Below are 25174 nucleotides of genomic sequence, written 5' to 3' on the forward strand. Positions count from 1 at the left end.
CTGCTGCACTCATTTCCCTGAGCTGGGAGAGGAGAGGAGCCCCTGGCAGCAGAGGGGCAGAGGAGGGGCTGTGGCCCCCTGGCACCTGTGGCAGGGCAGCACGCTGCTTTATGACCTAAGCCCCTGGACCCCCGTGCCACAGCTCATGTTATATCTGCAGAGCAGCTTCTATCCTGCTGCTGTGCGCTACCTAAACTTGGCTGCCTCACCAACTTGCAGCTCTCCCTTCTAACCATGACCATCACACCTGACCCCAGCCCTGCCCGCCCCAGCGCAGGAGGGTGCGAGGGGTGCTCTGGCATGGGACCTCTTACTACAGGCTCTTTCATGCCTTTCTTCTGGCCATTGCTGCATTTGGTGGTGGCTACTCTTTGGTCCTTTGATTACATTTAGGAAGATGGAGAAAAAGCAAAACAGAGAGGTGCCAGCTCAGCACAGATCCCTTGCAGGAGGGCTCATCTTGGGGAGTCTCACGGACTCTATAGAACTTCCCCATGGTGACACATCTGCCAGTTCTGCTGAACATCAGGATACTCAGCCAACATTCATCAATAGGAAGTTTCACCTTTTGTAGGTTTAGGAACCCATGCAAATTCAGTAGACCGTTATATCTAAAAGTAACCGTAACTTACATTGAAATATGGGAGAAATGAAATTCAGAACCAAAACCAAATGTTAAGATGTCCTGAATTCTACTAGCACAGAGCACTTCCAGCTCCAGGTGGTGGGCTGCGCATGTATAACCAGGCAGACTACACAGGCTTCAAAAAGAAATGGAAAAACCACATTTTGAAGCTGTTTATTTGAACTGAAATATCAGCTTGCCTACAACTTTAAAAAACAAATATACTGGGCTTTTTTTGTACTGCAGTGGAGAGCGCCTGCAACCAGCAGGGAATGACTCTTCCCACCTACCACTGCAGTCTGCTGCTTCTGGGATGAAACTTGGTAACTGATTAACAACACACAATGGTATTACATCACAGTTTAGGCGGCAAGAGAAGTAATATATCCAATTAAAACGGCAGGGGTAATTTAAACAGACAGATTACAGTAATTACCCAGGTTGGAATTTGGCCAGGACAAATGGGTTAACACCCCTACTCTAAACAGGAACGTTGTGGGATTTTTAATGGCCGCAAGGAGTTAAGACTTGGATTTCCTATCTTGTCCAAGACAGAAGGGCTTGGTTTTGCTCGTGTGTGCCTCTGTGTGAAGCTGGAATAAATCCCTTCTGGTCAAGGAGGTTTGTACCCATGTACATAAAACGAAAGTTTGGCCCAGCATGCTGCAGAGTACCGTGGTGAGGCTCATCAGGAGCTGTGGGTGGACAGTAGCTCCCACCAAATCACTAAATTCCCCCAGAGCTGAAACTATTCCTTGGATAGGACCCATCTGGCCCTGCCCTGGCTTGACCTCACTTAATTTACGGGCTCTGACGGGATTGCTGATGCCCAAGAATGATGCTGTAGTAAGTAACAGGCTGCACCCTTTGACTACTGTCATCCTCTCTACTTATAAAAGTCGTCTGTGCTACGTAACTGGAGATGTTACTGAGGTGGATTTAGAGTTGCAATCAATGAAAATCTGGAGTAGTTCCAATAAATCCCTAAAACGTAATCACCATAATGGAGAACAGGATCTGCCTCTTGCTTTAGCTGACTGCTTTGGGCTGCAGTTGCAAACACTTTGTTTTAGGAAGGGGTAAGCTCTAAGAACCCAATGAAAGGAGACTGTGTAACTTTTAATGAATCAGGCCCTTGAGTTTTACTTTTCACCCATTAGTTTTGGAATGCAAAAGACATAGCTAAATTAGATAAGAATAACGCCCCAGTATCATCCAATTATAATTCTTAATATCCATAAAAGCCCCACGTGAAACAAGTGTTCTACGTGACAAGCACAAAGGGATTTGTGCTCGACTTTCCTTTAATCCAACATAAACAGCAGAACAATTCAATCAATCAGTTCTACAGCAAGAAAAAAAAAAAACTGTTATCCTAGATTGATAAATGGGGCTTTGCATACCATGTTGTCTATGACTTTAGGAAAAAAAAAAAACTAAGATAGCATGAGGAAAATTATGCACAACAGAAGACAATATTAATTCAAGAAAGCCTAAAACCTGCATGAATATTTAAAATACAAAACTTTTCTAAGGAAAAAAATATGACATAAGAGAAGAAACAACAATATGCTACAAAATGGATAGTACAGTAACACTAGCATAAATACTATCCTAATAAGCAATTTTGCAGATGTTATTTCTGCTCAGATCTCGTATTGATTCAAATAACCTTTACAATAATTAGCTGTAGCTCAAAAAAGATAAACAAATCAGGAAAATATACAATTGTTCTGGACAAAAGATAGAGAGCACTTCAGTGTTTCTAGCCCTGATCTCCAATTTGCTTATTATTAGAGAAGACAGGAGTAAATACAAAAGCTGGCTATTTCAGCCAGGCAATAGCTAATGCCAAGAAGAGAATGCGCATTCAAAGCTGTCCCAACTTGCTGCCTAATGAGTAGCAATTAATCCATCTTATTGTATTTCAAAATGCTGAAGACTCCATTCACATCAAAGGGAATTTTTCAAGGCTTTTATCATTGTTCATTTAAAAAGTATAGAGCTATCTTTAGCATTTTATAATTAACAATATTTTCTTTTTATCCCTCGATGTGGAATGTAGAATAATGGATTTTACAACATGTAATATATGTGTGAATGGTAGGCATTTTAATGTTTCTTTTTGTCTCTGTCTAATTAATCTTGCTCTATGAAAAACATATCTGGAATCAAAGTCTAAGATAGATGCGTGTCCTGCTGTGAAGACCTTTACTCTTTGTTTGGGCGAAACTTCCAATCCATCTTTTCTCCTGAAGATGATTCTGGCTCCCTGTCAGTGCAAAGGTGGGAAATGCTGCAACCTAACACTACAGATTGCTGTATTTTACAAGGAAAAACATTATAAGTTAAAAATTCTGCTGCACGAGAGGAAATGTCATGAAGAGGAGCCGCCTTTCAGATCTGTCTCCAAGGGCCACTTTATCCCAGCCTCTCTTTCCTCTTTCAGGAGATGAAATTTCTCCAACCTCAGGAAGATTTTAATAACCTCAGAAAATTAAGATAAAATCCCTAAAACGGGATTTTTTTCCTGATGTAAAAGAAATTCAAATGTAGAACATCACTGGAAGGGCCAGCAGGGCATTCTCCATTGGTGGTCCTGAAATGCAGCAACAGCACTTACAGGTAAAACTCCTTCTGCAGGCTAAGGATCTATCCATCTGGAGCACCTGCAGTCACGTGTCCTCATAGAAATGGGACTTCGTTGGACCAAGGGAACAGTACAACAAGAAGCCAAGATTACTTCTCTTAGACAAGCTTCAGTAATACACTACCCAATGCCACAGACAGATATATCCAATGTCATGCAGATAACTCTGAAATCTTTCCATCTGTATGGACTTTGCAGAAGACAACCACAGGAAGATCTGACATGTCCTCTCCTTGCCACAACGAGGGTTCAAACCAATGTGAGACAGAAATATCTCCTGGTCTAAAATAAACCCAGAAGATACTTGGAAAAGAAGACTTACTGGTTACACTGTTTGTCAGTAAAAGACCAGGAACTGAGGTCAATGGGACAGACTGTCTGGATCCCAAAAGATCAATTAGAAATGCTATTACCAAAATATCTGCCAGCAAAGGATATCAGCTAGGGAGCGAGGGCCACAACACTATGCCCCTGCAATCCTCAAGTCTCTGCTCATGATTATTTCAGCTAATGCAACGCTGGAACACAGGGAAGCACCAACTTCTCTGCAATAACCTTCCCTGAGCACAAGCAGGAGGTGCACAAAGCTGGGAGGTCTGGTGGCAAGAGGAAGAAATCTCTATGGGAGATAGAAAGGGCCTCAGGTCAGGGCTGACTGAACTCAATAGTTACAGACTGACATGAAGAATCTCCAAATTTCATCCACAGAGTGCTTTCCTCTCAGGCTGTAGGTGGGAAATCTGACAGCAGATGCATCTGTTATTTTCAGTAGTAGTTGTTCTCCTGCACGTACCACCAACTGAGCATTTTAGAGTTTTACAGGGTTTTACAACGAGGAAGAGATAGCTCACTGTTAAAACAGCTGAGAGTGACCTGAGTCAGAAGCAGTTTCTTCCCTTGGCTATCTCCTTTCTGGCTGTCCCTTCACCAGGAGATGCTGGCAGCACTGCTCTAGGACAATGAGAGTCCATCACCTTCCTGGGGTGTCTGATGGTGCAGTTTGAACTGCTGCCAAAGCAGTCCACATTGAAAACCACTTGAGAAGTACATCACTGATGCGAAATGAATGCTAGGTGAATACACTTCTGGCATCTGCAAATGCTCTCTGTTTCAAAGGACACTGGAAAATATGGATGGTTCAATAAAGGAATAATAAGAGAAATACAGGTAGTAGTACAGGGGAGGCTGCAGCTTCCCTGGAAGGGTACTGTGCAGATGCTGTGCCACGGCACCTTATTCACTGCGACCAAGAGCAGAAAGAAAGAGAGAAGGGAGATGGGGAGAACCCGGCTCCTCTGAGGTTTCTGGGCACCCCTCAGGCCAGGGGTCCTGAAGGAGCCACCTGGGCTGCGCTGGGGCTCCTGCGGGAGCTAAATCTTGTGTGCAGGATGACTTCCTAGAGGTAGCAGGGGCAGGAAGAACAGCTGCTGGCCAGCAGGGCCTGCTGGGGAAGACTGGGGCAGATTTTGCCATTAGTGATACCTGGAGAGTATTCTAAGTGCAGGGGCTGGCAGCCTTACGTCACTAGCACGCTCTCCATCCTCACAGAGCAGCTGTAGGGAGTTCTGAAGCAAACGTGTTCCGCAGAGCAGCAGGGACGTGGCTGTGGGAGGCTCTTCACGTATCGATGAATTTCTCACAACAAAATGGCGGCTCCCCTGTTCTCCGCTCGGCCCTGGGAGAGCTGCAACCTGCAGATGGCTGGGAACGAGCAGGGAGGTCTGAAGGCCTTGTGAAGTATCTTGTTGCCCCGACAGATCTTTCCTTCTTCAGGCGACTCCTCAAGATGAAAAATCCCCTGGGGGCTCTATTTACTGCAAATGCCACCTAGGGCAGAGGTCTCAAATATTACTAGATGGTAATTAGCTGCTTGCTCCTTTGGAAGGCTCCGACAAAAATCAGATAGCAGGTGCAGCAACTGAGAACATTTTTTGCTTAAGAAAGGTCTTCATTTGTTAAGTTCTTTTTGGCACTGAGAAAAGGAAATATTTTAGAAGAGCAAATCCAATATTTTTGCTAGGCTCCTAAGTCTGCACTTGAGTAGCTAGGTGCGTTTCCTGGTTTTTGTAGCCCTAGGTGCTCAGCAGCCCTATAAAACACCCTGAGAGCTGCTGGTGCTGAGCACCTCTTACAGAAAGGCCACCTACTGATGTATGTAATTTTAGGCATCAAGGATTGACAATTTAAGCTTAAAATGCTACATATCTCTGTATTATTGCACCCTTGTTAAAAAGCAGTATGTTTAGGTTGTCTTAGTTGTTCTTTACGAACCCCAACTGCTCAGCCAGTGCAGCTAAAAAGCCAGCCACCAACAGCCATACAAGCTTGCCAGCATGCTGCCCACTGCGGATGAAAAACCCAGTGCTTCTGTCAAGAAGGCCTGTTACACAGCCAGGCTGTTATTTATATGCTGCAGCTCCAGGACTGTGGTAAGCATCCGCAGCGCTCACCACTTAGCCTCGTGAAATGACTTGCTGAAACATTTCGCTTTTCAGCTAGAACAAAAACATGATTTGTTCTCGTACGGAAAATAAAAATCAACAAAAAGAAAAAAAGGATGGAAGGAAAAGATTTACAAGTTCCTTTGCTTTTCATTAAAAAGAAGAAAAAAAGCACGGCAAAAATTGCAAAACCCCCCTCTTCCACTTTTAAGTAATGTGAAAGCAAAATGAGTCCTGGGATCTCTGCTGGAAAACTTGAAAAAACAAGCCATCCAAGAAACCCCCATTAAACATTTCCAAGAGTTTCTTTTTAGCCTTAGAATATACTGTATGGAAACGAGGGAAAACGGGGACACGTACAGTTCATCACGTCAGATTAAGAAAACATACTTAGTTTTCCCTGGACAGGGCTCTGACTGAGGCTCTCCAAAGATTAAATGCCAACATTTTACTTTAAAAAAATAAAATTTCATAGAATTTCGCAGAGTATGTAACTTCAGGCAATACTAGATTGCACACTATTAACATCTTATAGCTAGAGCAATCTGGGTAAGCCGTGCTCTCTGGCACAATCTTTTAAGTATTCTCGATAGCATTTCAAAAGCAGAGACAAAAAACATTTGGGAATGGAAAACAATTACCCTAACTCTCTGAAAAAAAAAAACAAAAAAGAAAAAAAAGGAAAGAAAATGAAAAAGCATCTATACAACTGCATAAAAACCTCGTGTATGTAAATACACTCGTAGCACTCAGCTGTTCAAAAATTAAACCAAAAATGAACGGATGGGTTAAAAATCAGGTTTAGGTGCTGAGCTGTTACAAAGAGTAGTTCACTTTGCATTTGGACAGTGTTAAAACAACGTTTTTAATGTGGATGCTAGTGCAGAAACCGGAGATTAAACACAAAGAGACGCAGACAGCTACCACATGCAGGAAAAGGAGGTTACAGGCACAGCAGCACCAGGAGCTCGCCCATCACCGCGGGGAGGAGGAAGGGACAGGCATAGCAACCACAAGCCCAAAAGCAGAAAAGCGCATACCTTCAGCTTGGAATGAAAATCACGAGATTTCCTTCTGGCAAGAACCTGAATGTGACTAGACACCTGCAGGGTAGGGGAAGGGAGGAAACAAAGGAAAAGCCTGTAACCATGGAGATGAAAAGCCCCCTACAACTGGGCAAGCCAAACGTACCTTAATGGCGGCTTGAATTTCTCGAACTTTCTTTCTTGCTAAGACCTGTATGTGACTAGACACCTACATTGTTCAGGTTTATAGGAACAAAAAAGAAAAAGAAAAAAAAACAAACAAACAAAAGAAAAACAAAAAGCAAATCAAATTTAAAATATCTATTTTTCTCTTTTAAAAAAAAAAAGAAAAAAAACTTTTCCGAGGGAATTGAGTAATTTGCATCTTCAGTAAGCTCTGCTGTTAAAGATACCACATTCCCAGCCAGATACCCAGCTCTTAGCTCTGAGGCTTAACAATACTGGTCATCGCTGCAGTGACTTGATTAAGGAAAAAAGACACGTAGCCCACTGGGTTGTGCCCTCAGCTACAAGAGAGAGGACACAGCCTGCAGCTGGCTGCAGCCCGCGTGCTTTGGGACTGACCCCAGCCACAGGCGGGTCCCGCACTCTGCGGCACGGAGCCCACAGGACTTCCACCTCTCTGCCAGGGCTGCAGAAGCCCACCCTGACCCCTGGGCACTAGGCTGAAGACGTAACGGCGTCGAGAAGTTGTATCCATTTACTCGTATTGGGTTCTGCAGCTCCAGCAAGGAGCTCCAGGCTGTGTTTCGGCCCCACTGAAACGCTCCAACTTCTGGAACAAATGGTAAAATATTGGCACAACACAGTCCCAGAAACCACTCTGCCTTTCTCTGCAATCTCAGCATCAAATCTGCCCACAAAACGTTCATGTAAGCGGAGACAAGTAACTGGGCATCAGCTCGAGTAATGTCTAGGTTTGGTCTGTTATTACATTTTGCATTTTGGTCAGAAATGTGTGTAAACCCTTCCTGCACGAGACCATTTCATTGCCCAGAAGTTGTTGCCTGTGCAGTGAAGGATCTGGGCCTTGATTCGCGTTCTTGTTTACTCTGCCACGAGCTGAAATCCATGATACTGATGCTGAGGGTTCAGAGATGCTGCCCAGCACTGCTTGGTACTGCTCAGCATCCCCCAGACCTCTGCGTGAAGGTTTAAAAACTGCAGTGATGGGAAAAACTGCTAAAGAAAAATCTTTAGTCTGATTTGACCCAGAGCATACCATACCAGGTGTCATACAGTTTTCCTGAGTTAGTTAAAATTCCTGTCTGGGAAAGAATACAAGCAAAAAAAAGAAAAAAAAAAAGGAGAAACAAAGCTTCATTTCCTCCCTCTGTGAGATTATTCCATGACAATAGCACAAAAAAAAAAAAAAAAAAAGCCTGAATTTTTAGTAGAGAACCGAATAACAATGCATAAATGAGCGCAGCCCCTGAAGGCCACCTTCAGAGAGTTCTCCAGGAAGCAGCACAGGAACCAGTCTGCAGTAATTCAGTGTTATACAATTGCTTACTAAGCAATTTTGTGGTCGAACACGTAGACCAAGTTTTGACACGTGTTCACTTGTTTTGCTTTCAGCGGAATATTAGTGGTGTTAAAGGTTATACAGGAAGCACAATCGTAACATTTCATTGCTCAGCTGAAACTCAGAACTAATGACAAAGTTTTCTAGATGCTTATCAAAATTGATTAATGAAACCTTATAGAGGGACATACAAGAGCAGAGGCCGTGTGCAAGCCATCACAGCCCTCTTGGTTTCGCTGCAGCTCTGCTAGCACACACTGGACATGGAACCAGCCCAGTCGGCATTTCAAATCCTGATGCCATTTTAAGATCCCCAGTGTAGCTCCCAACTAGGGGAGTCTGCATGAGCAGAACAGGGCAGAGCTCAGGCCTTTGCCTTTTGTTTGCAGATTTCTTTGCCAATCTTTTGTTTGTTCCTTTTCTCCATGCACTGCAGTTTCTCTCCTTTCTCATAGCTTTTTTCATCCCTCATACATATGCTTTCTCCCCAGCTGACAAAGAATACCACCCAGGGCAAAATATCACCCAGCTCAAAGTGCTTTAAGCACGAGGGTTGGCAGCAGGCCATCTTTATGTGTGCTGACTCAGCGTCACCTTTCTCTGCTTTACGAAACACGCACAGTATGCAAGTGTACAAGCTGCTGCCTTCTTCCTTTGCCATGCACGTGGATGGCAATGAGGGGAATCTCAAACTTCACGTCAGGGAAAACAAACAGACTGCAATTTGTGAAGCATTTTGAAACAGCACAAGTGTTTAAGAATCACCACACAAACTATACAGAAGGCTGCTGAGCCCAGTGGATATTATAAATTAAAGGATTTAGTCATATGGGATTAAGTTAATGGTTACACAATAATCGTCTAAAAATGACTTAAGACTGGCTCAAGGTATATTCTAAGTTGTTGATGAATGAAATCTTGCCATGGTCACAGAGGAGGAGCCTGAAGGCTCCTTGGGGATTTTTTATTATTATTATTTCATCCTGTAGCAAGAACTGCCCATGAGCTGAAAGCACGATTAGCATCAGTCTCATTAGATAATTTTTATTCATTCACCTCTCATATCCAATAATCACAACTTTTATTATATTGGTGAATTGGCTGGACATTTAGAAATTATTGTTGGTTATTCACCATCTCAAAATAATCATTACATTCTGTAATTATCCTTACAGAGAAAAAAGGAACAATGCTATATGCTTCTGCTTTGACTTTATTTTTTCTTCCCCAAATACAGGGGGATAATAGCTTCGTGTACATATAGACCAGTGAAAAGTGCACCTCCAGCTGTCACTGAAATGATGCACATTAAAAAAATTTGGAATTTTAAATATTTTTCTAAAAAGACCATATTTAATTAGAACAGTGAATTCGATACACCACCGTGTCAGAGCTGAAGCACAGACAGCCACTGCAGCCAAAAACGCCATGTTTTGTTATTCACCGAAACGCATACTTCCCCACTGGGTTATTTTACCTGCTTCCTGGTCCGTGTCTTCCCTGTTCTAAGTTTGATGTATCTGGCTATCAATTCATTCCTACCTGCAACAAAGAAAAACGAACGGTAAGGGACAAGCAACAACACACCCACAAACACCATCAAAATATGACACTGAAACATATGAGCCGCATGCATATGAGACTGACCTTTTCTTGTACCTACTCCGCTTCTCCTTTGCAAACTATTTGTCCATATTTCCTATTGTTCAACAGTATTTCTCTCCCTTCTCCTTAACAGACATTGTATATGCCCCACGAACTGTGCACAGAGGCAATGTTTTTCCACCAAAGACCTGCAGCTGTTGGCAGGCAGAGAGGCAGCACTATGGCCACTGACCAGGATGGTCTCAGGCTAAGGACCACCCATCCCAAGGGCCGACACGAGATCTGGCCTCTCCCTTTTCATCTTCCAACTACACCGGGTGGTGTTTGCCCCCCAGGCCCACCTGGATCTTGTGAAGACCACATACCACTCAAGCCAAAGCACCAATCAGTCTGATATTACGACTTTGTGTTGGCTTTTTCTCCAGCTTAATTCTTCAAGGAGGAAAGCAAAATCTTCCCATTCTACTGGGAAGCACTCTGCCTCTTCCACTGACTGAAATCGCTGTCTCAGTTCACCAGGTTGTAAATTGCATCCTTAATGCCATGCACAAGAGCGGTAACCCTGCGGTGCAGAAGTTCCCGCTGCAGCAGGGCTGATCAACACGGTGGTTTGTTATTTAGAGCTCTTTTTCCCTTGGAAATATAGAGTATTTCCAAGCGTCTAAAATGGCTATTTGACTCTTCTTCAGTCACACACTGCGCTACTTAATACGAACTAATATTTTCTTTCCAAATAATTTCCTTCCTAAATATTGCTGACACGGAAGATAACAAAGTTTTATATGGTGCCCTGTTTATTTTCACTGCATATTATGTTACTTCTTCATGAGTTGTAATAACTTAAATATACTTGTTTAACAAGTCCTAAGTTACGGAGCTATTTGCATTCAGCACAGGGGAAAAGCCCAAGTGTAGAAAATGAGAAAACTGATTTCGAAGTGAGCTGAAAATGGGAAGGCTAAGAAAATAACCTGTCACCCACCAAGTTGTTTTAAAGTGGACGAGTACACAGCTGGGGAGTGTAGAAAGGAGAGAAATGGAGCTGTTCCAACCTCCAGTAGCATTAAAAGGAAAAGCTCTTCGATGAAGAAGTATACAGCCTGGGAAAAAGAACCGAGGGAGAGATCAAGATCCCGAGGCCATGGCAACGAGAAGGAAGAGAAAACGGCCTATGATGATGGCATATAATACTAAACAAGCTTTGGCCAAGAGTCTTCCAAAACCTTTCACTTCTGCTCTGTGCCTTTAACAAGCACTGCACGAGCAGACAAAAATGAACAGAAAAACAGGAGGACACACTTGACTGCCTGCAGCTGGGAAGCCCAAAGGGGCAGCAGCCTGCCAGCCCAGCAGCAGCCCTTCTGCATCCCTCTGAGACGCAGAGGAATTGTGGTCACAGCGCGGGTCACTCCAGCCAACTATGTCTGTTCCGGCAGCTCCGTGCAGCCCTCAGCTGCAGCTGAGGCAGGAAGAGTTAAACCTTCTCATGGCTTCACAGTATTCTTCCCAGTCAAGAGAACTAAAAAACTATTTTTAAAAGAAAGCTCAGATTCCCAGGCAGCCACTTGACAGGAAAAGCACTTTTATAAAAAAAACAGCAAGCACTGAAAGTCTAGACTGTATTATTCCAAATATCAGTAAAGTGCCCTCTCCACTTAGGCCCCAGTCCATCCATGAAAGCTCTCTGGCTGGAATCAGGAGGGGGCTTGGCCAGTCCCTCTCCAGCCCAGCAGAGAGATGTCTCTGCTGGGCTGAGACATGAGATGCCACAAGAGAGATGTCTCTGCTGGGCTGAGACATGAGATGCCACAAGACTGTGGCTTTCCCTTAAGGAGAGGTCCAGCTGAAGCCCAGCTCAAGAAGAGTCAATACAAGGTGGAATAGTGTGACAGGGAGAAGGAGCTCTACAAAGAACAGTGGAAGGCGATCAAGGCAACAGCCTTAATCTTCCCTTACAGCTATACTTTCAACACGGAAATATGCACCTTGCTTAGCCAGAGCAGGGGATATTCAAAAGCTTCATGAGGCTCAGCAAATATCTTCTGAGTAGCCAGAATGATCTGAAAAGACATGGTATCTCTTTTGGACCCCCAGAAGACCATAAACACAAACATAAGCACTGCCCGACATACACAGGACAGGTGCCCCCAAGTAAAAGCTTACAGCCCTTATGTTATCTACCAAATGCTGATGCTCCTCTTTACCAGCTGCAATGGATACTAACAGAAAAGATCTTATCTCCTGACCCACCAAGGCCAAAAGAGGATTTTAAAGAAAGGAAGGACAAATAACCCTAAAAAACTCCCTTTCCTTTTCCTGAGAATGAGAAGAGTTTGAAACAAAAGAGGCTCAAAAACTTCTTTAACAGTCCACTATAAACATGAGGGCGAAAAATGTCAGTTAATAAACAGATCTGTTTTTCTCTAAGAAGGGCTCAGCTGTGGAAATACTTTCCATACACACCCTCTCGCTCTCTCCCTGTCACATATATATCTGGGAAATTGCCTGGTAGAAGAGGAGAGGTCAGGTTTATGAACTGTAAATGTTCAGCTCCTTCTTCTTGTCATCTACTGTGACAGTCTCCTACTCTGAATGATTTGGTTCAGGTATGAAAGAGAGGTGTGGGGAGGTGACCAGTCAGATAAAATATCTTCACTGCTCAGCAATCTTTTCCAGGGATCTTCAAAGGGTCGGGAGAGAACCACAAGAAGTATTTTATATGGGCTTTTCTGGATGTTTGTTTTGCTTTTAAATTCAGTCTTTATCTGTCATACTCTTCTGTGCCATCAGTGCAATTGCAAAATGTGTTTTTCTCCCTGCGCTGACACGGGGGAAGATGCCTTTTACACAACACAACATCTTTCTCAGTCGCAGCTGGAAGGACAAAGGGGATCTGCTGGCTAACAGCCCCACCTGGGCTCCCTTCGCCTGCTCTGAGGAGCATCGCCCTGAACTAGGGAGAGGACAGCAATCCCAGACACTTCATAGGCAGCGAGGAGCACTGACATTTCTGCTCTTCTCCTCCTAAATAAGTAGGAGCAGCTGCCGAGTGGCGATGCTCCCACCCACCCCCCGGGAGGCAGTTGTTGCTCTAACAGAGGGTCCTTGTACGGGGAAACCTCCCCCGCTACCATTATTTCCAGAAGCAGCCTTAAGAGGCTGAGCATCAGCCCCCACACAAAGGACTCTGCGAGGCTCCGGGTGCCACCCTCGGTGCACCCTTCGATGGGCAAAAGGGGCACCCCCCGCAGGCAGCTCTGCGGGGCCCTGCGTGGGCTGTGGAGGTGGCCCAGCCACGCGTGGTGCTGGCCACAGGTGTCCCTGCTCAATCCCGTGCAGTGGAGGAGGCGCAGGGTGGCATCACGGCATGGCAGGCAGCTGGCTTTATTTAGAACATGAATGACACAAATCAAACTCCTGCCCCCAGCTCCCAGTAACAGGCACCATCCAAATGTGATAAAAATAGACAAGTATGGGAAATTTAGTTGGTTAGCCATTTGAAAATGAACAGCTGATTTATAAAGTTTCCACACTCAGCAAAAATTTTAAGTAATGACCAAGTAGCAACACCAATTTTTCTTTTTTTTTTTTTTCAAATAACGGTGTACTATGATTTTCACAAATTCTTCAAGACTGTGGCTTGACATGGGTATTTCAAATACTTAGCACACAGCCTGGACGCAGACCTACGTGCTCGACTTCTCTTAAAACAAACATTCCACTTCCTATGTCACGTTTGTGGCCGTATTTCCAGTGCGGCAAAGCTCTGTCGGGACTTGGGCTCCATCAGGAGCCCCCAGTGTGCCCCCAGGCCTCAGGCAGGCCCCGTGTGCATGCAGCCAGCAGCACCGCGTCCCTTTGCCTCTGCTGCCCGGCACAGGCCGGACTCAGGGCCCAGCCAACATGGGGGTCCATGCACAGACACGGGGTGCAGGCTGGTTGGGGTGAGGGTTTTCCTCCAGTGGGAGGCAGCTGTGGGCCCCGAGGCAGCCGAGCTTTCCCGCTGCCGTTTGCCAGCAGAATTCCCAACTCTGGGAGAGCTTGCCTAAAATTCACCAGCGCTGCTTTCCGAAGACGCTCAAAAGCTAAATTGGCTAACAAAAAGCCTCTTGTAGATAAAAGAGCTCAGTAAGTCAACAACTGGCTAAGCAGTTTAAACCCCTAAGTAAGGCATCCTCTATTTAAACGTTATAGGCAAATCTAATTTAAGCTTTTAAAAATATTACGGGCAGGTGTTTAAGTCGCCCGCACCCTGGGTTTGGCGGGGCTGGAGGGGGCTGGGCGGCGCTTCCAGGCGGGCAGCATTTTGTTCAGACAAGCTTTCTGTACAGGGCCACGTGACGCAGGCCAAATAAACAGCATCTGGGGATTTTCAATTACAGACCTTCACCCAGCATGCCTGCACTGTAATCTCTACCAGATGAGGCTCAGGCCTCACTATTTTCAATAATTCACACACTGTGTACACATAACATGACAATAAGGGCATTCATGCAACCGCCTGATTCGCACATCAAAGCTCCCAAATGGCCAGCTGTAAGCATGCTTACTGCTGAATAATTCATTCTTTTCACAGGCTTGAAAAAACGCTCAGCGGGAGTTGGCAAGCTTGTGTTCTTTCCTGTGTGGTATGCTAAACTCAAATTTTGAAAGAGGTACAGCCCCACTAAAAAGAGTCAGAGATCCAACTATTTAAATGTGCATTTGCGAGCTCTTGGATGGCTCCTTCAAATAGAAAAAAAAAAAGCAAAATGGAAAAAAAAAAAAAAAAAACATCATCTAAATGAGCTGCATTTCCAAGTGGGCAGAGGAGATAAGATGAAATAGCCTGCATGCTTGCTGGGGCAGGTGTTTAATAAAAATAAAACGATTAAACTGTTTTCCTGACCGTCAGATTTGTTCTCCACGTATTATTCCACACCGAGTATCCCAGATACACCAGATGCATCACAGTCAACAAGTTTGGCAAACTTGAAATTTCCACACGCTTAGCATAAATTTCCTACTCTACGACAAAGAGGGTTTTAGTTAAGACTAACGCGTATGAAAAAGGCAAACACAGATCCAGCTCTGCTGTTCCTGTAGCTCCTATTCAGTGTTCTTACAGCTCCGGGCTGAATACTAATTTCTAGATGATGTTTCAACAACCTAAATTTGCAGCGGGGTCTCTGAACGTTCAGCTTGCAACCTGCAAGCCTTCCAAATTTTGGAAATACTCTGGCTTTACACAACAGACGCATCATTTCTTTAAGACAAAAAAAAAAAAAAAAGACAGAGAGAAAAGAAGGGTCCGCTTCATAATATCAAGTTTTCTTGACTGTCAATCAATGCCAGAACCAGCAGGATCAACTAGTCGTGACCTCTCCTTATAGCAAACACATGCTGCTCACCAGCTGTGGACTGTGTTTTTTACACCCTTTTCTCTATCATTCAGAATGGCTTCCTCCTAATCACAATAATCCCAAAAGTGCTAAAACGTATCAATCGTCCTTTAAGCCCTGCCTACAAAAGGCCAGCCGTCCTGCCTTTATGGGCTTGTCCAACAGCAGCTGATACTTCATTCAACTACAAATCCAATTTAGCAGTTACAAGAGGTTTAGCATCACTGGAAAAATATTGGTGTTGATCCTGCACTCTTAAGTCAGCAAATATTCCTTTGCCATATTGTTTAGCTTTTTCTGCCATATTTACACTTCTGCTGGATTTCCCTGAATGACTTCAACAACAGCATTTAACCTCTGAACTGGTAATATTTACAGTTAATCAAATAGCAATCTTTAAAATATGTTTACCACAATTACAAAAACATAAGCCTATTTCTATTCCAACTGTTACAATTAAAAAAAAAAAAAAGAAAAAAACCAACAACAAACCCAACTCAACCAACAACCCTGAAAACAAACACAGTCATTTCATGCAAAACCATAGAGCACATTTATGTACGAGTTAGGCAGGATGTTATTTATTATAGCCCTTTGGGCAAGTTCATGGCAATTCTTTCACTTATGTATTTTTAATTGCCAAATGAGCCCGTGCAAATGCTTCATTCCCCCCTTCTGCTATTTTTTTCCCCCTCCTTTAAGCATCAGCGCGAGCGCGCGTGATGCCTTAAGGGAAAGATGAGACTCCTTACTTTGAGAATTTACCATTCGCTAGCCCCAGTCTGCAGATGCGTGAGGCCACTCCGTTTGGGCAGCCTTTAGGAAATGTAAGGCAGGAGATAACTCTCTCTCCAGATCAGGTGCTGCTTTTCCCTTGCTGCGCAGCAAAAACCACTGGCCCCAGACCTGCATAACAAGCACCGGTTTTCCACCAGTCTCTTTGGGAACTTGCAGGAGGGCAAGGAATGGGGCTGGGGACAAAGCAAAATAACCAGGCATCTGATACCTTCTGGAGCTTGTTACTTAGCTCCTGCACCTAGACTTTCCCAAATCAAGGCTCTGGATTTAGGTAAGGACCACGCAGAAAAGCTTTCATCCCAGGACTGGACCTACATAAGACAAAGACCGTGGGTCCCTAAAAGGGTTACGAGGGCTGCCCGAGTGGTGTGTGTGCACAGAGACACACACGCATCAGATTACAGTAAGCCACTTAAGTATCGCTATACACAAATTAACTGCTTGCACAGCGTACTGTTACCAGGTTGCTCAAGAGGACAGGGAAAAAAAAAGATCTGAGAAATGAAATAACTGAAATAATCCTTTTGGATGCTAATGAGCTAACCACTGCAATTACTCATGGAAGTTATATCACGATACTTCCAAAGAAAAGAACTTTTCGTATTGCATTCAAAACAACGAAATGATTCCAGATTGAAGCAACACCACAACTTAATTTATACAGCAAAAGGGAAATGACCTCATGGTAGCATGGAATGACATTCTCGTCATGTCAAGCCCTAGCCTTCTGGTTTTGTTCCAGCCTCAGTTTTAAACTAAACAACAAAGGCAACCCATCTACACATCTGGTTCAAAAACCTTCACTGACGCTAATGCAATGCATTGGATTCTGTTTGGCAGGTCTTCACGCTGGGAAATATTCCATATAAACTATGTTTATTAATTTTCTTCTGAGTTTTTCAAAACACAGGCAGAACATATTTCAAGGAGAAAGAAGAGTGATCCAGAGATCTCTCTGAATATTCATTAATTAAGATTTTGTCGGTGTCAGTTGTCTCAACAAAAGAAGGTTTTATAATTCACTCTAAGCCCCGTTTAATTAAAATTTAAATGTTACAAAAACACATGGAAATTTTCGCTCCCTTGTAATTAAATTATTTTCTACTTACTATAAACTGTATTTTACTGCAATCAAAAATGCACTTCAAAACAAACAGCAATTTTAGATTTCAGAATACACAAAGAAATCCCCATAGGAAAAAAATCCCCAAACTTGACCTTTGCCATCTATCTGGATCAGCTACAGATGTTTAGTGGATTATATAAAAACCCCCATGTCCTTAATCTGACATTCTTTTTTTTTTTTCCCTGCTATGATAGGAACTCTCAGTAACCTATCTGCAAAGACCCTGCACGACTTCCACACGCATACAGAATCGCTGCCTTGTTTTGCACGGTACTGCAGTTCTGCAGAGACATGAGCCGTTCGGAAACAGGACTTCTGCCCAGCGCTACCGACTGAAAGGCTGATTTGGCCCAGAATCCTTCAAACACACAGACAATGGGCTGGCTGACCTGTCATGCATGATGGATGAGTTAAGGGGATTAAAACCACTATTTGCATCAGAATAGATAAAAATTAGCAAAATAGAATTTCTCAGTAGGTGGCTTCATTTCTGTTTGTACTCTTAGGCAAAATGAAGTTCATTTTTAAAGGAATTACGACTGTTTAAGCAACGCTCATTTGCAGAGGAGAAATTCCGGCTGCCAGTTTGCTTTCTACTGTTTATTTTTTAAGGAAACAGTTCTAACCGTGACTAAATAGCATCTTTTTTTTGTCCATGCTTAATATTAAGAGGCTGCAACGTTCCAGCCTCTTCAAGCTGTAGGTATGTCTTAACGCTTACACATTTCTGACCTCTGTATACCAAAAAGCCTTTTGAATTCAGAGAGGAATGATCCAAAAGGCAAAAAAAATTGCTTTAAATTGTGTATTGATGTGTCGTGAGGTTCTGAGTATGAGCCTGTGACTCAAGAACGGCGAGAGGCAGCTGCTGGAAATGCTGTGTTTCCTTTGACTAGTCTCATATTGCACACACTGATGGTACTTAAAAGCCTGAGAAATGGCTGCACAAAGCAACATAATGAAAGGCTCGCCTTGAAGAACAGCATCATATTGTTTATACAGCATAACTTCGAAAGAAGTCTGGATGAACACGTCAGTGCACACAAGCTGGATAATACACACAGAAACTCCAGAAACATCCACGGACGAACTCCCCCCCTTCCTGCGCGCAGCAATTAAGATTTGTCTGTCACACACAGGTGTGGAGCTGTAAATGAGCTGAGGTCCCTCTCTCTGCAAGACTCACATATGTGGTCTGCGGGCAGTGAGCAGCCTCCAGAAAATCCAGTACGTTTTGTAAAACGTCTCTGTCTGCTGCCAGGTATGCCTTTGAACTCCTCTGCTGCAGTAATGGCAGACTGCATTCGCTCTGGGGATTTATTTCACCGTGCCCTATTGCAGCATTAATAGAGAGCAAAGCAGGTAGATTTCTCCCACTGATGATATTACAAATGGGAAGAGCTGTGACATGATTTCTCAACTCAGCGTTTACTGTAATGAGATTTTAAGGGAGCAGGTCACTTCCCTTGCTCAGCAGCTGGGACTGTGGGCAGGTCCAGAGGCTGTCTAAAGCAAGTCAGAGCTGAGGATGGCTCCCGGGGCTGCAGGAGGGAGGGCCTTCATTTGCACCTCCACAGACTCTGTGCTGGCATTTCCTGCAGCTCTTTGCAAGAACTGTTTACTTAGCTCATGAACTACTTGGTGTCTGTGTCCCATGCAGTTAAGACACTTTGTTTTCACAGCAGGTGCAAAGAGGTACTTAAATTTGCATTACATCCAGGGTATTTACACTGCAGTTTGTGTTACATGACGGCCTCTGACAGCAGATGGGCCAAGTGGAGAAACGTTTGACCAGTATATGAAAGAGCCTGGGATACATCCAACACCAACCTTGGTTTCCAAATCATTTCACAAGCACAAAGTAACATTTTGTGGGGATTTTATAGCTAACAATGTAGTTCTAGCTGCAGTACAAAACATATTTTGCTCTAATTATGAACCCACAAGAGAGACCCATAACACATTTCAGCTACAGTGCAACTCATTTCTTACAAATCTGGACCTAAAACTGGAATAATTCAGCTCTTTTTAGCCTAAAGAAGGAGCAGCTGGACTCGTCCATGCTTCCAGGTGTGACAGGAACCTGCCCAGATCAGCTCTGTTCCTGCTGCCCTGCTGATCCTGCCCGGGCCACTGATGTGGTGGGGCAGGACGGCATCCCTGCGCGCCCAGAGGATCCCCAGGACATTGTCCCAAGAGGAGAAAAAGAAACCTTAATGCCATCAGGAGCTCGGTATGAGAGCACAGCAAGCTGTCATAGAACAGAAAACACCGCTGCTTATTTTGAAGCACAGCCACGAGAGACAGCAACAAAAAGCTAGAGCAATCAAAAGATACCGCACCCTAACACGTTTTGTTTATGTATGAAAGTGCTCCTCGCAACCTGCTCATTCATCACGGTGAAAGATGCCTGCCTGGCTGCTCCTGCCCCTCTTCCCCCCAGCACCGCTGCCACCAGCGAGCCCAGCAGCCCGCTCCCAGCCGCGTAACCGCCGCTCATCTCATTCACTGAAAACAAAACGCTCCACTACTGCCTTTCAAAATCTGCAGGAGTACCCTGGAGAATCAGAAGGAAGTTTTGCTTAGCGTATCTGCCAAATGTATTACAGTACGGTAACGTTTCTAATTTTCTTTTCAAATCACTGTACTTAAAGTGGTTACTTTGGATGATCAGGAGGGCAGTTTTATTAAAAATAATTTTAAGGGGTATAACATGCCACAGAACCAGAAGAAAACTGCCGTTTTAAAAAAATCTTTTCACCACTAACTTACTTCCATAGTAAATCATAATTTTATTTTGTTTTCCAACTCATACTTTCACTTTATATAGCATTTATCCAAAAAGCACGCATTTTGGAAACCTTCTTTTTATTTGTATTGGATAACTAAGTAACGGACTGCAACCTGGCTTCATGTGTAATTCTTAATCCCACTCTCTTGAGGTATGATGCGGCATGGAGAGAAACTCTGCAGCACCTGTCTGCACAGCCTAACCTGGAGTCTGTGGCACCCAGCACGTTTTTACTTTGCAATGACAGATCTGTATGCACTTTTCTCTCCCCTCTGTCCACATAATCTCTCTCTCCTCAAACCAGGTATCACCTGCAGCAATACAGGAAGTAGTACCAACCCTTCCCGTTGTTGTTTCCAGGTTAGCCCCGCACCCCACGTTGATTCAGCTTTACAGATCCCTGCCCTCCTACCCAGCTCATACCACACAGGCCTCCCTAAAGAACACACGGCCAACACGCCATGGGAATGTTGCTGTGCAGACGCTATCTCCAAACGGGCAAAGCCCTGAACTAGACTCCTGCATCCTACTTCTAACTTGGCCAATGGCCGGATGGATGCACCTTGACACCTGGAAAGCTGCAGTACCGAGTGAAGGAGTGGTCCTTCAGCTCCACTGGTGAGCAGCTGAGACCAACAAATGAAACAAGTTTTTAAAGTGTTAAATACTGTATAGCCAGTTTCATTCTGCTGATGGAGACAGACCCCTTTGGCATAATGTTACCTTCTGCAACACAACCAGCATCCCCTTCCTGAGTTACAGGTTTCTGCACATGCAAGTCCAGAAATAATCACCCCGTCCTGTGCTAAAACACAGGCAATGCACAGTGCCATACCTAAACTTCTGTCAAGCCCAGCTGGCTCCAGATCTCTTCGTTTTACAAACTTTCAGCACTCTGCTTTTGATCACTGTATAGCATATGTATGGTCATAAAAGCTTTCTCACCAAGGCAACTGGCAAGTTCATCCTGGCAAAGGCACCAGTACCAACATTCTAGCACATAACAGGTTTTTGACTTTCAAAGACATAAAGAAACAGCCATCAGATTGCCAAAGAAGTTCTGCCTGACAGTGAGCAGAGCTATGATAACATATGCATGAAGCGATTAAACTGATGCTGCAGAGACTTACCAAGAGCGCTCGCAAGAGTGACGTCCCTTTCATCTGTTGTGAGATGCACACGAATGCATCAGTGCTCACCCCCCACTCCGGATGGTAAATTGAACCACAGGCTGATTTTCCATAAGACATAAGACCAAGAAGTAAAAATATACTTACTTACCTCAGAGGCTCACAAATGTTTATATGGAGCTATTAAAAGGCTGAGATGTAAAACAACACATTCATCTAAAAGAAAATGAAAGGCTGTTTCTGGTACAGCCAATGCAGTTATATGTTTTCTGTTGGGGGAAATTTATAGCCACATTACGGCTGTCAAGGAGGGTAGTGAGCCACAAGGATTTCCAGATGCCATGTGTGAAGTTTCTCATTTCCCCAACTATACTAAAGTACATTATCACCCAAACGCAAACAAGCTTTAAAAAGTATCTATCATTAAAACATGTGTGGCCCCCTTGCCTGGCCTTAAAGAGATTGAGTTTTTTCTTTTCTTTCCTTTCTTTTGAAGCCACGTGGGAGATCGTGCCGCAGCACTCCCCGGGGGCCTAATGCTGATCTTACTGATGTCAACAGCAATACCTCAAGCTGCGTCCCTGCGGCACGCTGCGCCGCGTCACTCAGAAAATCTGGCACTGCCGAGCACCAATGTTTCCCTTTCAGAAAGTCAATTAAAGACGGGGAAGAACTGCTGCCACAACATTTCTCCCGACAGCTCGGAAGGTGAGAACGAATGACTGAAAGGAGCGCAGAAGATGAAAGGAAAAGCAAGTTCAAGTTCCTCCTGTAGCTGTAAATGCAGCTTGCTGAGCCAGCGGATGGCTGTGAGGGACTTGTCCTGCTGTACCAATACCTGCGGGCAGCGAGGCCTCGCACCGACCTCGCACCCAGCGACGTGCTCACAGAGATGGCAATCCACATCAAAAGCTTACTCAAGAGGTGAAGGCCACATCCAGGACAGCTTCTGCAAGCCTGAAGCAGGAGGATCTGCCTCATGTCCACCTGGGACTGCTGTATGTTCAGGCATGAGGCTCTCAGGTGGCGATGGGTGCAAAAGCACACCTTGCAATTAATCAGCCTTCAGCTCTAACTAGAAGAGAACGGGAGGAGAATTAAAGCTAGAAAACCTTATGTAAGGGAATGAGCTTATTTCCCAAGTGGATTTCTTGCTGCAAGAGGAAACAGAATTTATGCAAAGATCATCACGATGGTGCTGAAATGAAGAGAGCAATGTAACCATCTGACACTGAGCAGTCCCTGCAGATTTGTATTTATTTACAGTTAAAGCCAGGGTCTCAATGCAGGCATTTCGTTAAGTGACATTAACCCAAGTGTTTTGCTGAAGATGAAATCTAAATGGGAAATGCTGAGTTCAAAGCAGAGCTGTCCTTTCTGTCTCACATCTGGAAGAACATCAGCAGCAAGATGCTGAGAGGGAGCAAGGAAAATAGAGTTGCTCAAAATAACGAACCAAAGAGTATATCTGTGAAGGAAACAGAGGCATGCTGGCATCTCTCACTCCAGCTGGACAACCTCCTGCCCCATTCCATCCAGCAAAACCGCAGCAGGGCCAGGGCACAGAGGCACCCGCTTCCAATGTATGCTTAGCAAAACCAAAATGAAGGCGGAGGAAAGCACTGTGTCAGCCACAGCAACAGAAATGACTGTGTAGCAATGTTATCATACAAACCTATGTCCACTATCTTGAGAAATAGTTTCTGTGTCTTCAAATCCCTCTTCCAGTCCTCCCAAAGGGCACACATCCAACATACACCTCAGATATCAAAAAGACAATCTTGGAAGTATTATAGCAAATCCCTAAAACTGTTTTCTTGATCGCACCTGACACTTGGCTTGCAGTTACACTATAGCATTTTCTGAAAGAAGCATAGATCTGAGTAATGAAAACAGTCCCTCAGAAACAGTCACGCTGCATGTCCATACTTCAGAAAAGAGGAACTGAATCTCTGGTACAGCAAAACCTGCAAATAGCTGCAGACTCAAGGCTCAGTGCACAGGCTTCAAGAAACAGAAAACAGCCAATGCAGTTATTTCCAGAAACTTAAGTCAATATGACAAACACCTTTTGAAATCTATACAGGGCAAATCATTGTCTCGCTGCAGTATCATGATTGAAGCTGAACTGCCTGAATCTTCACCCTCTTAAGAGCTGAATAAACTCAGAGCGCCTGCTGCACCTGTCAGCGCTTGATGCCCCAGTCTGGTTAAAACCTAAGTTAATACAGTGAAAACCAAAGCGTCCCTACAGGACACTTCCCCTGGAAAGGTGCATGGCAGTGTACAGGCAGCACAGGAGCATGATGTGGCAGGATCCACGACTCTCACCAGAAAATGCCTTTGCTTGGTCTCCACCTTTGCCAAAGAGAAGCCAAACATTATTCTCTACCAAGAGTCCACCCTGTCAGTGCCATCTTCTCAATTTAGAGCTCTTATTCCATTGCTGCCAAAGTACTTTTGTGCGCAGCAGGACCAAGGAAGCCTTTATGACATACTCTTAAAAAGCATCACCTCGTTCCAATTTGCTTAACACTGAGCTAAGGATTGGCAGAAATTACTGGGGAGAACTGAGACAGACAGACACTTGTGGACAGCTCTGGAGCTGCTGACAAATGAAAAGTTCAAGGGAGAGTCCTGTTTCAATGCAGTATTCAAACATGAATTTAAAACCAAGCTGCTTATGACATTTGAGCGCGACTGCAAGAGGTGGGTGAAGAAAACTCCCCTCAGCTAAGTTTGCCATCTGGATCCTCTATCCTTTTATTAAAAAGCAGTAAAGATTACAGGAAAAGAACAACAGAGAGCAAACTGGATCGAGAATTTTCCTTCTTTTAAAAAATGCTCCCTTCTAAGTTCATAGTTTCATGTGTTTGAGCATGTTTTTTAACAGAAACCTAGCTTAAAGATGGCTGTATGTCAGAGACATTAGTGGACAAAAATAAGAAAATCACTTCTGGTTGCTTCATCTGGTCTTTTATATAGCTGACGGTTTACATACTCAGTACATACTAAGATTGGGTACAAACAGTTCAAGATTAAATAGAAATGACTAATGTTTCAAAATGCTAAAATGTTTATGGGTGAAAACACCGAGACAGTAGAACTGTTGCACTTGAAGTAAATGTTTATCTGGCTTTAACAATGAGTAAATTGTGTTAACTAAGGTATATTAACTGTTATAACTTATTCTAACTTGAGAAGCTTAAAATCAGTGCAAATCATATAAATTAGGCACGCTTAACCTCTGCGCTTAAGGACACCCCTTAAGGTCAGTCTTGTTCCTTACAATTTGAAAGGTTATGTTGAAGCTGCTGTCAGCGGCATCTTGAGGCATGTATATTTATATTTTATATATTACATATATTTTAATTTACATTTTACATATGTTTTCTTATGAAGTCTGTCATGAAATACAATTTAAAAGATTCTGGGTTTCTTTTTTGGGGGGGGCGGAGGGGAGCTTTTTTTGTTTGTTTGTTTCTTTTTCCACCCTAAAATGTGGGAAGTAAAACCATCTAGCATTCAATACTGGGCTCAGTAAAAATCGTTGGCCTGAAAGTTCAGGCTGCTTTCTACAACCTAAAATCCAATACCTCCAGTAAGAGATTACATTAAATTTGACCTAAACAGTGGGCAGGGTTCTTTATCCAGAAATAATGTCCTTTTGCACAAAACCAGTGTTTTGAAGGATCATATCTTAGAGTGGTGCATGGAAATATAAGACCTCTTGTATTCCCAGGAAGATTGCACTAAAACAAGTCACATTATACACTTACGTCCAGTAAGGCAGGAACACCTACTATGCCATGAAGGAACCTCAAGCATAAATGCCCAACATTTTTTCAGCAACAAAGAAACTACACCACATCATCTAGGAATAAAGACATCGGAGTGTAGATTAGTCTGCAAGAAGAAGAATGAAATGGACACATTTCACAGGAAACAGACACATTTCCAGAAGATTTGGACAAGATTTTCCTTTTTTTTCTTTATTACCCCACACAACCTGCAACACACATGCAGGATTCAGTTAAAAAAAAAAAAAAAAAAAAA

The 25174-nt window shown here is 43.8% G+C and overlaps 1 protein-coding gene across 10 annotated transcripts in view; it reads right to left on the reverse strand.

Annotated features, from left to right (window-relative positions):
- TEAD1 (TEA domain transcription factor 1) overlaps window positions 1-25174 on the reverse strand; it is a 149472-nt gene that overhangs the window by 33150 nt on the left and 91148 nt on the right. For 4 of the 10 annotated variants that reach the window (XM_021403662.1, XM_021403659.1, XM_021403666.1 and 1 more), the window contains exons 3-4: window positions 9765-9829; window positions 6757-6819 (exon numbers count right to left, since the gene is read on the reverse strand). In XM_021403662.1, coding sequence (XP_021259337.1) covers window positions 6757-6819; window positions 9765-9829 — 128 coding nt within the window. Of the gene's footprint in view, window positions 1-6756; window positions 6820-6907; window positions 6971-9764; window positions 9830-25174 lie in introns of all 10 variants that reach the window. The other 6 variants (XM_021403656.1, XM_021403657.1, XM_021403663.1 and 3 more) reach the window with 2 other exon arrangements.

This window comes from Numida meleagris, chromosome 6 (genome assembly GCF_002078875.1).
Source record: "Numida meleagris isolate 19003 breed g44 Domestic line chromosome 6, NumMel1.0, whole genome shotgun sequence".
NCBI classification, from domain to species: Eukaryota; Metazoa; Chordata; class Aves; order Galliformes; family Numididae; genus Numida; species Numida meleagris.